This window comes from Coptis chinensis, chromosome 3, assembly GCF_015680905.1.
Source record: "Coptis chinensis isolate HL-2020 chromosome 3, ASM1568090v1, whole genome shotgun sequence".
Lineage (NCBI taxonomy): Eukaryota > Viridiplantae > Streptophyta > Magnoliopsida > Ranunculales > Ranunculaceae > Coptis > Coptis chinensis.
This window is the reverse complement of record NC_141458.1, coordinates 32,660,933-32,673,572: the sequence shown is the minus strand read 5'-3', so window position 1 is coordinate 32,673,572 and position 12,640 is coordinate 32,660,933. Positions and strand designations below refer to the sequence as shown.

The window sequence follows — 12,640 nt, the reverse complement described above, 5'->3', positions numbered from 1 at the left end:
GTTTAAATACATGCATGATCATGTACATAACATTTTATATGATGAGGTATGGCGTGCTAGTATACAAGTGAAAAATGAGGATCCTGTCAATTTCCTCATTGACCTTAGAGAAAGTAGATTGACGTTTTGCCTTGTAGATATCTCAATATATAATTGGTTTGATGGAAAACATGCATGTGTTGATGTCACAAAGGTATCTCTTTTTGTTGGTTTTGGTAATAGACTTTTTGGAATATGGCAAATAGCTTTTAGTGTAGCTACAACTAAGGTAGAGAAACATAAAGGAGCGTGCATGGCTAACCAACATTGTTTCGTCCCGTTTGCATTTGATACATTTGGTTTTTTGGCGGCAGATGCGGTTGGATTGCTTAGGAGAGTGCAGAAAGTATTAAACAACAATGTGATGACACTTGTTCTCACGAATATGTGTTTAGGATGATTGAGTCTGTTGTTGAGAAGGAGCTAACTCACTTGGCCTCTAAATCATTTGTTTGATTTATTTTTCATATCAATAAATATATTTTTTGAATTAGAAAAAAAAAATCAACCTCTTGATGATACACACAAACAAAGCTAAACATTTAGGGTGTGTTTGTTAACTGGCAAATGGGGGTGGCTAATTGTATTTTCCCACTAAAAGCACCATTTGTCAGTGTTTGGGTGTATTTAAGGGCCCTGGCAAACACTATTTGGAATTAGCCGGCAAATCAAATTATCCCACTAGAAGTGGGAAAATAGAAAACACCTCCCCCCAAAGTTGAATTAGTCACCCGGTATTTTCCCACGATAGGAAAATAGAAACAACTCTCCTTCTCGATCTCTCCTCTCTTTCTCACTGCAAATAGAAACAACTTTCCCACTCGATCTCTTCTCTCTCTCTCTCTTCCGCCTCTCATCAACTTCTCTTTTTCGTATACTCTCTCTCGGCTCTCATCTCTTATCTCTCCTCTCTTTTCTCAATCTTTTTTTTCACTATTACTGCCAAATCTCTCTGCTTTGGGTAAATTTTCTACATAAGACACGCGTTACCGTTATCGAGATGATTTTATCTGCCTTGTACTTTTAGAAAATTCAATCATGATTACTGTCTTTTACAACGTGATTGATTGACGAGTATTAGATGTATATGGACTCGTGTTCTCTCATTAAAAATTAGAAACTAGCAAAGATGATTTCGTCCTTCTTCAGACTTCAAAGGTCGGTTTGATGCCTTGAGATTTGAATACTGGTTCTGGTATATTATTTTTCTTCTACGTATACTAATCTGTGAATATTAAAACTTGACGTGTGGGCATAAGTCCGTAACAATCATCTACCTCTCAAAGCTTAATTTAAATTGGATTATTCAACATCTTTTGGCCTATGATGCGTAATTACACATGTTAGGTGATTGATGGATGTTTGTTTTAAAGGAAAAAAATAGAAGAAAAATAAACTTATCGATCTTGGTATTACGTTATTCCTAAAGTATTGCCTATCCTCACCATTTGTTTTTCGAAAAGGTAATCAATATTGATGTGAGCCAATATTTCATGTTTTTCCTGCGTGCTTCATTTGGTGTGCGAGTGCGGACTACTTCCATCAAAGGCATACCTTTACCATAGAAGCAGTAGTTATGGAGGTCTGCGTGTCGGATGACTTCCGATGTTGGAAGGCTTTTAAAGTCAATTATAGAGTCACCCACTAAAAAGGAAATCGACACTTGTGATGGATACTCTGCGATCCACAACTTTGGGATTCATTGAATGGGAAGAGATACTTACTTGTCTTAGGCGGCGTATGGAGCGAACGATCGATCGATCGAATGAATCAGCAAGTTCTTTGAAAAGTTGGTGCCAAAGGGAAGCAAAGTTATAGTAACTACCAGTAGTAAAAAGGATACAACAATCATGAGCACAACCGCAAGCTTAATTGGTGGGTTTGTCGGGGCGAAGATTGTTGGGGTTTGTTCAAACAACGCGTTTGGCTATGGTGAAGAAAAGAACATCATCCAAAGCAAATTGTGAAGAAATGTGGTGGTGTTCCTTTAGCTGCAAAGACAATAGGAAGTCTAATCGCTTCAAAAGAAAGGAAAGGGAGTGGTTGTTTGTGAAAGAGAGTGAGCTCTGGAATATTTGTGAAGGTGAATCTTGAATTTTACCTACTTGAGGTTGAGTTATAATCATTTGCCAACACACTTAAAGCCGTGTTTTGCATCTTTGCTTTCGGTATTTCCCAAGAGCTATGAGATAAAGAAGGAGAAGTTAATCCAATTATGGATAGCCATAAGCTATAATCCAAGATCTTAACTGCTGAGGATATTGGCAATACTTCAATGATCTATTGGGAATGTCTTTCTTTCATGATTTGAAGCAATGTGAGGATGGTGTTTTAAATGAAATGCAAAATGCATGGTCTAATTCCACGATCTTGCCAAATCTTTTGGAACCCGAATTCATGATCCCGGAGCATGGGCATGAACCAAGTAATTTTGCACAAATCTTTCCTTAAAGGTTAAACTTGACTTGGCACAATGATAGGCTTATTAAATTAAAGAGGATATCAAGACTTCATGGTTGTTTAGGAGGCTAGAACAAGCTTGACGTTGATTCAACCTTGTTTTTTGGTTTATTTCTATGTTTGAACTATATGTTTTTGTGGGATTGTTGTTAAGTGGTGGACCGATATATTATTGTTAAGTGACATTGATGTTACTTTTGGATATTTTATTGTGTGTTCTTGTTGAGTCTTTGTGTGCGTGTAGTGGATACTATTAAAGTTGAGTTGTATTGTATTTTATTTTATTTTATTTAATTTGTATTTTATTTAATTTTTTGTTATACTTTATTGAGTTTGAAAACCAAAAAATATCTCCAAAAATTGAAATATCATTTGCTTAGAAAAACCATGTAAACAAACACTAGCAGCAAACACAAATCTTATATTTTCCCACTATAAATTTTTGCAAACAAACAAACAAGAAACTAAAATTTTCCCCATTTATAGATTTCCCAAGCAAATTTATAGTGGGAAAACACTTGCAAATCTTATATTTTCCCACTAGAAGTTTGCCAATTAACAAACACACCCTTAGTTTAGTTTCTCCTGATTGCAATTCCAAAAGTCTACACACCCTCCTCAGTGTACTACTACTAAGTAGCGAAAGGCTAGTAAAACAGACACCCACTTATACCCTCCGATCTCCTTAATTTCCTAGAGATACACACAACAAACCAAATCTCCTTGCATCTAAATTTGTCCCACACTCCACAAAGCCACACACGAGAGCATACGATAAGATATTAGCCATCAGACCCTATAAATATCTTTTTCTCTCTCTTGTTCATTCGGATCTTGGTTTCGTTCTTCTCAAACTTCAAATTGCCCATTTCTCCCACTCCGAATCATTAGTCAGGTAAAACTTATTACGGGTTTTTATTTTCATTAATCAAATTGTTTTTATATTTGATAAACTAATAATAATAATAATAATAATAATAGTAATTTCAGATCTTTGAAATTTTGCCAAAATGCCGACGGTATCTGGAGCTCGAATGACTACTTTTGAAGATGCTGAGAAGGAAAGCGAATATGGTTACGTTCGCAAGGTAATTTCGATTCTTATTTCATATAATTTGTTGCATTATTAGATGTCAATTTTGAAAGGTAAAAAAAAAACTTTTGATAGGTATCTGGGCCAGTGGTGGTTGCAGATGGAATGGGAGGCGCTGCTATGTACGAACTTGTACGTGTTGGTTATGATAAACTTATTGGGGAAATCATTCGTTTGGAAGGAGATTCTGCTACCATTCAAGGTTTCTATCATCATAACTATTGTGTGTTCGTCTGTTGTTAATTGCTTAAAAATTAAACTCATGTTTTCTGTCCTTTGTAGTTTATGAAGAAACAGCGGGTTTGATGGTGAATGACCCTGTTTTACGAACACACAAGGTATTGTAATAGCTTCTCTTTGTGATTAGATAGAGTTTCTTTACACTATGCAATCTTATTATGAGTTTTTTTTTTTCCGTTGTAGCCTCTTTCTGTCGAGTTGGGACCTGGAATTTTGGGAAACATTTTTGATGGTATCCAGGTCTGTTGTAACTAATCTATTAGTCAAACATTTTCAAGTGAACCTACCCAATGTTGTTGCAACTTGCAAATTATCAAGTCAGCATTGCTAATGAGTTGCTCTGCTCTCTGGTTCAACACAGAGGCCTTTGAAAACAATTGCTAGGTTATCTGGTGATGTCTACATTCCTCGTGGTGTTTCTGTCCCAGCCCTTGACAAAGATACTCTGTGGGAGTTCCAACCTAAAAAAATAGGTAGTGCATAATTATGATGGTTAATTGTTTACAATCTATGCTTGCAAAGATGGTAGGGAGTGGAAATACTTGTTTTGGTCTATTCCTTATATTTGTCTGGTTGCAGGCGAGGGAGATCTTCTAACAGGCGGAGACTTGTACGCTGTAAGCTTAATAACACTAGACTTATTTAGGACAGGTGTCCTCTAGGGCATGATAGTCCAGTTATATACGGGCATTAATTTGTTTCTAAGTCCATGTCTTACTTTCCTTTTTTTTGCAGACTGTTTTTGAGAACAGTTTGATGCAGCATCATATTGCGCTTCCTCCGGCTTTGATGGGGAAAATCACATACATTGCCCCAGCGGGTCAATACTCACTAAATGTATGTTTTTTTTGTTTTTTTTTTTCCATTTATCTTGCAATTTATTGAAGTTTGTGATGGGCCCATCATATGCATCATTAGGTTCAACTAGCTGCTTTGGGCTTGTAGCTGTTATCGAAGTCAATCAAATTAATACTAAATAAAACTTTTAACCAAGAAAAATTGGTCAAAGTAATCTCTATAAACCCACTTGTTCTAATTTCTTGTTGATAACATGTTTTCTTATTATAGAGGTATGAGCACTTGTATTTTCTTTACTTTTATTTAGAAAGTGGCTGAATGGAGTTGCATATAGGCATTTGTTAATCAGATGGAGTATGTCCTTTCTGATTCTCATGCATCATTGGATACTAATTCGTGGCTCTGGATATGGATATTTTTTCACTGGTCTACCAGGTTGGGTGATTTTGTATATGCTCTGCAAATTATTCTGTGCTCTCTCTTAATCCTCCGATGTTTTTGAAAGATAGGGATCTGTACAATGAGTGGTAGATGGAAGACTTCACTATCTTTACCTCCCTTACAATGAAACAAACAATCACACAATTACAAGAGGCATTCCCCATGGCGCACCAATTTTCCCCCTCAATATGCGCAATGTTGGGATGCTCTTTTGAGAGCAATATCTTGAAGACAACCCGTTTGAGATTCTATTTTTTGAAAGTCTTGCATTAGGTATTAGGCATGCTGAGATAGAGTCTGAACATTTTATGTTTTTTCATTAACCATGCTTTATTTTCTTTCTTTTCAGGACACAGTGTTAGAGCTTGAGTTTCAAGGTGTAAAAAAGAAAGTTACCATGCTTCAGGTTACTAGTTTTCTTAGCAGTCTTATTACTAAAACAGTTTGCTCCCACCGCATACTTATACTCTGTAACATATTTTCCTGACACTAATTGGGGTTTACTCTTGGGCAGACTTGGCCAGTTCGTTCACCAAGGCCTGTTGCATCCAAGCTTGCTGCTGATACACCTCTCCTAACTGGGCAGGTTATATGCAAAATGACTGCATCACATCATTTTTTATTAACAATTTCACTAAATAAATTATTTGTATTGTTTCCTGATAGTTTTGTTGTATATTTCTGCAGCGTGTTCTTGATGCCCTTTTCCCTTCAGTTCTTGGAGGGACTTGTGCTATACCTGGTGCATTTGGTTGTGGAAAAACAGTTATTAGTCAAGCTCTTTCTAAGGTGAGTTTGTTTGTTTATTCACTTGTGTTGCATATGGAGATTCGAGCTCTTAGAAATTTTACGTGATTTGCTGAGTTCTCATTGTACTTTATGTATGTGTATGCAGTACTCCAATTCTGACACTGTGGTTTATGTGGGGTGTGGAGAAAGAGGAAATGAAATGGCGGAGGTATGCATCAGTATTTGTGATATTAATAAATGTAACAACTAATTATATGTAATTAGGAGTAAGACTTGTTGAATACTGACCACCTTATTATCTAGGTTCTTATGGATTTCCCTCAACTAACAATGACATTGCCTGATGGCCGTGAAGAATCTGTCATGAAAAGGACCACACTTGTTGCTAATACTTCTAATATGCCTGTCGCTGCTCGAGAGGCCTCCATATATACAGGTAATATCTTGCTCCTGCTTCTCATGTGACTCGTCATTTAATTATTTATTTTTATTTTTATTTTATATTATTTTTATTTTTTTGAACTAAATCCATTAATTTACTCACTTTGATTGATTGGAAAAAAAGAAAGAAAAGAATAGGTTCACTTTTGATCTGATTAACTTTGTGTGTTTAGTTTATGCACATTGTTGGTGTATAATATATATATTACTACGACCAAAAGAAGGATCTATCTGATGGACTTCTTTAGATTAGTACCACACATACTAAACACTCTTTTTACTTTTCATAAAAGAAAAGTCTTCCATACACAGGGTTTGACTCTCTGAGTTATGAGCTTAGTTTCTAGAATGGTTTTATACAACATGGAATGACAAGTTGCCTACTGTTGCAGAACATTGAATCATCTAAATACCAACAACTGCAAACCCAACCCTTTCCCAGGACTAAAAATCCTTTGAAACAACAAAGGCAATGCCAACAATGCATCTAGTACAACAGCTTGCATTGAATTAAACCTCACATATTTACTAAAACTAGGATTCCTTACTACCCATAGATAAAGCATGAAAAACGCTACAAAACTAGCATATGTAACTGATCTATATGCTTTTAATAATGGGAATATTGGTTCTATTAATAAACCAAGTGATGGGTATTTCATAAATAAGTAACGGCCGTACTGTAGGCCGTTGAAAAATGGGAGGAAATAGGCACAGGCTGAAATTAGACGTTCTGTTACTGGGACTGGTTGGTATGATGACATTGTGATGATGGGTTTTGAGTTTGAGGATTTGTGGGAGAGTTTGATTGGTGAGATGCGGGGAGCAGGGAATTTGTAGTGAGGGAGTGGAGTATGGGATAGGAATGGGGATTTTAGGGTTTGTAGTGATGGGTGGAGTGAGAAACAAAGGAGTGTAGTTGCAACCATTTTTTTTAGAAAGAAGAAAGAAAAGAGTGGTTGGTTAGTTTGGTTACCTTAAAAAGTTTCCTTTGCTCAACTTTACTTGTAGTTGAAACAAAACAAAACAAATTAACAATGAAGAAGGAGAACTGGTTCAAGAGGTAAACTGATATTCTATATAGAAATGGGACTGAAAAGAAACGGAAAGAAAAAGGGAGTCGTAAAAGTGTGAAAACGGTAAGAAGGTTTTTATTATTTTGTTTAATATAGGCAAAAAAAAACGGTGTTGTTAAGCTCTTTAGTTGATTTAAGCCACTGTTTCACATCTGTGGTTACTGAGTTATCCTTGTATTTGTAAATAAATACATTACATGTTTGATTTCACAAAGTGGTGATACCATTGGAGTAGTCAGTTGTGTGGTTTATTGTGTTTGCTTAAACTTGTGTGAATACAATATTACCAGGCATCACAATTGCTGAATACTTCCGGGATATGGGCTACAATGTCAGTATGATGGCTGATTCAACATCTCGGTGGGCAGAAGCGTTGCGTGAAATTTCAGGGCGTCTGGTATGCCTCTCTTGTTTTTTTTTGGTGCAAGATGTCTTTAATGTTTCTTCCCTAACAAGGTGTAAAATGATAAATCTGGTAGGGGTTTTCTTTCTGTAAAATATATGTATTTGACCCTGGTGCCCAATAAGTTGATAAAAGTGCTTTTTGTTCAGTAGCTTTCCACAACAATATATATATATATATATAATAACCAAAATAGGAAGGTGGGAAAATATGGGAAAGTAGGGAACTATTTTAGAAATTCAGGTAAAGTAAGTAAAACAACCATATTAGAAAATGAATTTCACTTGTGCAAATTAAGGTGTGGGAGACCATGGCATCCTGAAAATCGGATTTCATTCCCAAACAACCAAAGATGGAGACTATATACTTTACTTGATTTGCTTCTAGTATGTTTTTTCTTTTTCTTGCAAATATTTAAAAGAGGACATTACCACTCATTGTATAACCACAAGTCACTTTTAAAGAAGAAGAAATGATTGTGTGAAGTCGTCATCTTTGTTCAGAGAAAGTAACAGTATCTTTTGCTGGTATAGAGAATGTCGATAGGAAGTATCTTTATTTGCCAATGACTTGTCAATCTTTCACATCCAGAGTCAAACAATTATTACTTTATTAGTATTGTGAATGGTGTAAATAAGGTTTCATTGCCTATGTTAGTTCATCTTTTAGTAAAAAAATGGGATTTACTATAGTGTTACTTTTACTGACAAGCCTATATTACAGCAATCGAGTTAATGTACGCTTTTAGTAACAATAACCATTACTCTATTCACACGGCCCTTTCTTTAGGTAGACAATTAGTCAGTCTTATAGGGGCAAGTGGTTGTTGAGATGATCACTTGGAGTTAAACTTTTACTTGGGGGTTCAGACTTCAGATTGCACTGGATAAAATGTTAGCTCCAAATTGTGTTGGGATCTAGTCTCATGCATACTGGCATAGTCTATATTTGAAAGCACAGAATGAGCAGATTTAGTTCCCTAACAACTTATGTTTCAAGTTCTAACATCACAAGCCTTTTATTAAACCTAGGGCATCAATTCATCTACCTTATTGAGTTGTTTCTTAAGATTAAGAGAGGACAAGCAAAAGGCAAGAAAAAAATGCAGTTATGCAGTTATTCTCTTGTGGTAACAGTCATAAGACATGTCCAACATAAGGTCAGAGTACATAAGGCAGCACCTTCCAAGTTATTTTGCTTCGGATTTCGAGCAAATCATCCCAAGGGTCTGGTTCTTAATTTCACTTGGATTTTCCTTATATTGTGTCTATCACTCTATCGCTAGAATTTATACTAGTGCCTTTCTTACAAAGCTTTTATTTTGTTTTCCCTTTGGTTTCTACAGTTAGTACTTCATGTGGTGAATATATGTGTTTTTTTATGTAGGCCGAAATGCCTGCAGATAGTGGTTATCCTGCATACTTGGCCGCCCGTTTAGCCTCTTTTTATGAACGTGCTGGTAAAGTGAAATGTCTTGGTGGCCCAGAACGTACTGGTAGTGTTACTATTGTTGGTGCTGTTTCGCCTCCAGGAGGAGACTTCTCTGATCCAGTTACATCTGCAACACTTAGTATTGTCCAGGTAAGCATGACACCCACCTAAATTTTTTTCATGGGTAAGACTAACTGACTATCAATACTAGAGGTGTCAAACTTCGAATATGTTGTCGCTGACATCACTTTTTTGGAAGTCCTTGGTGATTCTGACTACGGGATATCCTTTTTTTTCCCCCTTGGGAACTAATTTGGCGAAAACAACCGGAATAAAATAGTAGGTCAAGGGAACTTCTATAAGACGTATGTTATTTGTTGTTGAGATATTATTGTGACTTGATTTGTAAACAAAGGAACCTCTATAAGATATATATTGTTTGTGTTGAGATATTATTTTGACTCGATATGTAAACAGGATGGATTACTTCTCTGTGAAAAGTCATTGATTTATACTGAAAATAAAAAGATGTGGATCACTCTCTAAGACTTAATTAGTTTTCTGGTCAGTTCTCATTACTGGTGCCTGACTAATCCCCTAATTGAGAGCCACCAATTGGAATAGCGTATTAAAGGATATATTTTATCCGGATTGGCTCAATGTATACTTATTTTATTTTCTGGATGAGACCTTTTGACCCATTGCACTTATTGAATGCAAGAGAAGTTATTTATAGATGAACCACTTTAGTTCAGTTTCAAACCTAGAAATTACTTTTTCTGATGTGTCATGTGAGGCTTCATTGTTCAATATTTGTGGTTGAGTGACTCAATCTTGCTAACAAAATTAAGATATTACTCAGAGTGGAGAACCACACCCTCCTTTAGGTGGTGAAGCACTCTATTCATGTCCGGGTTTCTGTCTCACTGGAGAAGTGGATGAGGCACCTTATGTTATTAGTTAAATCTTGGCCTCTTGGGCACCAGTTTTTTTTTCCTCTGAATTTTGATTGTTAGTATACCTTATCTACTTTCTTTCCACTTAATCTTTTGCAGGTCTTTTGGGGTTTGGACAAGAAGCTTGCCCAGAGGAAACATTTTCCTTCTGTAAACTGGCTTATTTCTTACTCAAAGTACTCAACGGTGTGTTTACTTCTCTTCCTGAATATTGAACATTTTGGGTTCCTGTTTTATTCTAGTTTACAAATACAATCACATTTAGTACCCCGATTGTTACTATTTGGGTTTTCTTCTCACTTGGTAACTTTTATATTCTCAGGCATTAGAGTCCTTCTATGAGCAATTTGATCCAGATTTTATTGACATTAGGACAAAAGCTCGTGAAGTACTACAACAAGAAGATGACCTGAATGAAATTGTTCAAGTATGTTTTCTGGATTTAAGTTTCCTTTATACACATTCTTGTGCTGCCTAATTTCTACTTTCACTTCTTTCCATATTTTCGTACTGCATCTTACTGATCGGAGAAAATGTCTTTGTATGTTTGTCGTTCCTACATTGTAAATTGTATACATGCTTCGTATGGATCATCCAAGTACTGTTATCATTGATGGGTGAACTTTTGTTCTTGTTTTGCAGCTTGTTGGAAAAGATGCTTTAGCTGAAACAGATAAGATCGTACTGGAAACTGCAAAGCTTCTGAGGGAAGACTATCTTGCTCAGAATGCTTTTACTCCGTAAGTATCACTGTATCAGTTTCATATGTGCATCACCTTTCTGATGAAATTCCTTTTAGCTATTGAGGCAGATCTGTTAGCTTTGACCTTATACACTCCTATGTTTTGTCACATAACAGATATGATAAATTCTGTCCGTTTTACAAGTCTGTTTGGATGATGCGCAATATCATTCATTTCTATAGTTTGGCTAATCAGGTAAGGCCTTTGTATATTCTGCCATTTCCATTGTTTCTCTCAAGTCTATCAGAAATTATATGTGGCATTTCTCAATGTTTAGTGAAATCCTAATATTTTATTTCTCAAGAGGACATTCTTCAAACAGAAGTCCTATACCCAATGTTGAGCTATAGGGGTACGAGTTCCAAATACAAAGTCAAAGGATATAGTCTTTTACTAACCCGGCTTAATTTGCCTCTATAAGATAATCTAGTGAGCGGAGCGAACGATTTTGGTAGAAGGGGGGGTATGCAAGACAAAAACCAACTTGGTTGGTTTCTGTCTGTCTGTCCTCATCTTCTCTCGTTTTTTTTTCGCCCAAATACCTTTCTCCTTCACCCATCTCTCTCTCCCCCCCCCCGCATCACCCAACTCTCTCTCTCCGCCGCAGTTCCGCTCACTCCCCACTGCCATGCAGTATACTAGTTATGGTGTCAGGAGCTGTCAATGCATCTGGATATATAAATGAGTATATTGTTTGCGAAGCTGCGAGCTGCTGACCAACCGTACAATCATAAAAGTAAAAATAGATAAACTAGAGCAGCGTAAAGTGACATCAATTTCATCGAAAGCTATTTCATTTCTTACCTACCTTTACTTATTTTGTTCATTTCCTCATGTCGAAGTGGGGAATGTTAGAAATAGGAAGGTTTGCCATGCACTATTGACAAGTGTACGCATGATCCAGTAAAATGGGGGATGAACAACTTGGTTATGGCCTTTTCACAACCAGTGAAGGAGAAGGGGAGAGTTGAAGAGAAATGGGTTAAACATTGTTGATTATGACTTCTGCAAGCAAGTCTTAATTTGATTTTCTTTTTAAGTATATATGTAATTGCACTAAATCATAATCAAGTATGTGAGTTAACAATCTGGGATTCCATTAGGGATGTAGTACAAGAAGTTAAATATTTAAGTTGCACTTGGGATTTTTAATGTGTTCTATTTTTTAATTTGCAGGCGGTGGAACGAGGACCTGGTATGGATGGCAAGAAGATCACCTACAGCCTAATCAAGCATCGGTTGGGTGACCTTTTCTACCGACTAGTGTAAGTGAAGACAGTGACAGGAAGAAAAACGTTACTTTTGTTGTTTGTATTATCGAACTGATCACATTTAAAATACCAAATCTCATGATTTTTCTTTTGACAGGTCTCAAAAATTCGAGGACCCAGCAGAAGGAGAGGCAGCTCTTTCAGCAAAGTTTACCAAGCTTCATGAGGATCTTACTGCCGGTTTCCGAAATTTAGAAGATGAAACTCGGTGATCAAGGATCTTTGTGCTTTTGGCGGTAGAGCTAATTCCTAGCTTGAGATACTAGTTGATATTATTCTAGTCGCTGGGCTCAGAAACATGTTGGAAGGCTCTTCTTCTACTGTTGTGCTTGCTTTGGCCCTTCACTGAATTTGGTCTGTACTTGTATTTTTATAAATTTTTTTTATTCAGGTGTTTTTGTCAAATAAGAGACAACTAGAGTGAGTAATTTATTATCAACATTTATAGAATAAGATATGAATGAATTCTTTAGTCTCAAACATCTTTTTCTGGCTTTT

At 36.2% G+C, this 12,640-nt stretch overlaps 1 protein-coding gene and 1 pseudogene across 3 annotated transcripts; one reads left to right on the top strand and one right to left on the bottom strand.

The window, feature by feature from the left end:
- The first annotated feature begins 3,259 nt into the window (after nucleotides 1-3,259).
- On the top strand, nucleotides 3,260-12,622 carry VHA-A (vacuolar ATP synthase subunit A). 2 transcript variants are annotated; one of them, XM_086601564.1, is made up of 21 exons: nucleotides 3,260-3,394; nucleotides 3,490-3,587; nucleotides 3,668-3,794; nucleotides 3,875-3,930; nucleotides 4,016-4,072; nucleotides 4,194-4,305; nucleotides 4,412-4,449; nucleotides 4,568-4,669; nucleotides 5,421-5,477; nucleotides 5,586-5,657; nucleotides 5,759-5,860; nucleotides 5,967-6,029; nucleotides 6,125-6,257; nucleotides 7,629-7,735; nucleotides 9,128-9,322; nucleotides 10,228-10,314; nucleotides 10,451-10,555; nucleotides 10,771-10,868; nucleotides 10,988-11,066; nucleotides 12,048-12,136; nucleotides 12,240-12,622. In XM_086601564.1, exons 2-21 carry the CDS (start codon nucleotides 3,510-3,512, stop codon nucleotides 12,352-12,354), a joined length of 1,872 nt encoding a protein of 623 aa, XP_086457690.1. In that variant the 5' UTR covers nucleotides 3,260-3,394; nucleotides 3,490-3,509; the 3' UTR covers nucleotides 12,355-12,622. The 2 variants fall into 2 exon arrangements, with proteins under 2 accessions (XP_086457690.1, XP_086457689.1); XM_086601563.1 differs by having other exon boundaries at nucleotides 3,262-3,394; nucleotides 3,481-3,587.
- On the bottom strand, nucleotides 6,489-7,439 carry LOC147509237 (protein TIC 20-II, chloroplastic pseudogene; annotated as a pseudogene). The gene has a single exon (XR_015218444.1). The product of XR_015218444.1 is annotated as a protein TIC 20-II, chloroplastic pseudogene (transcript).
- Nucleotides 12,623-12,640: the final 18 nt, after the last annotated feature.

Bases quoted from the DNA above. Each gene is read 5' to 3' on its own strand.
- VHA-A (XM_086601564.1), top strand. From the start codon at position 3,510: ATGCCGACGGTATCTGGAGCTCGAATGACTACTTTTGAAGATGCTGAG. The intron at 3,795-3,874 runs GTTTCTATCATC...TGTCCTTTGTAG, and splicing joins AGATTCTGCTACCATTCAAG to TTTATGAAGAAACAGCGGGT. The intron at 4,670-5,420 runs GTATGTTTTTTT...CTTTCTTTTCAG, and splicing joins CGGGTCAATACTCACTAAAT to GACACAGTGTTAGAGCTTGA.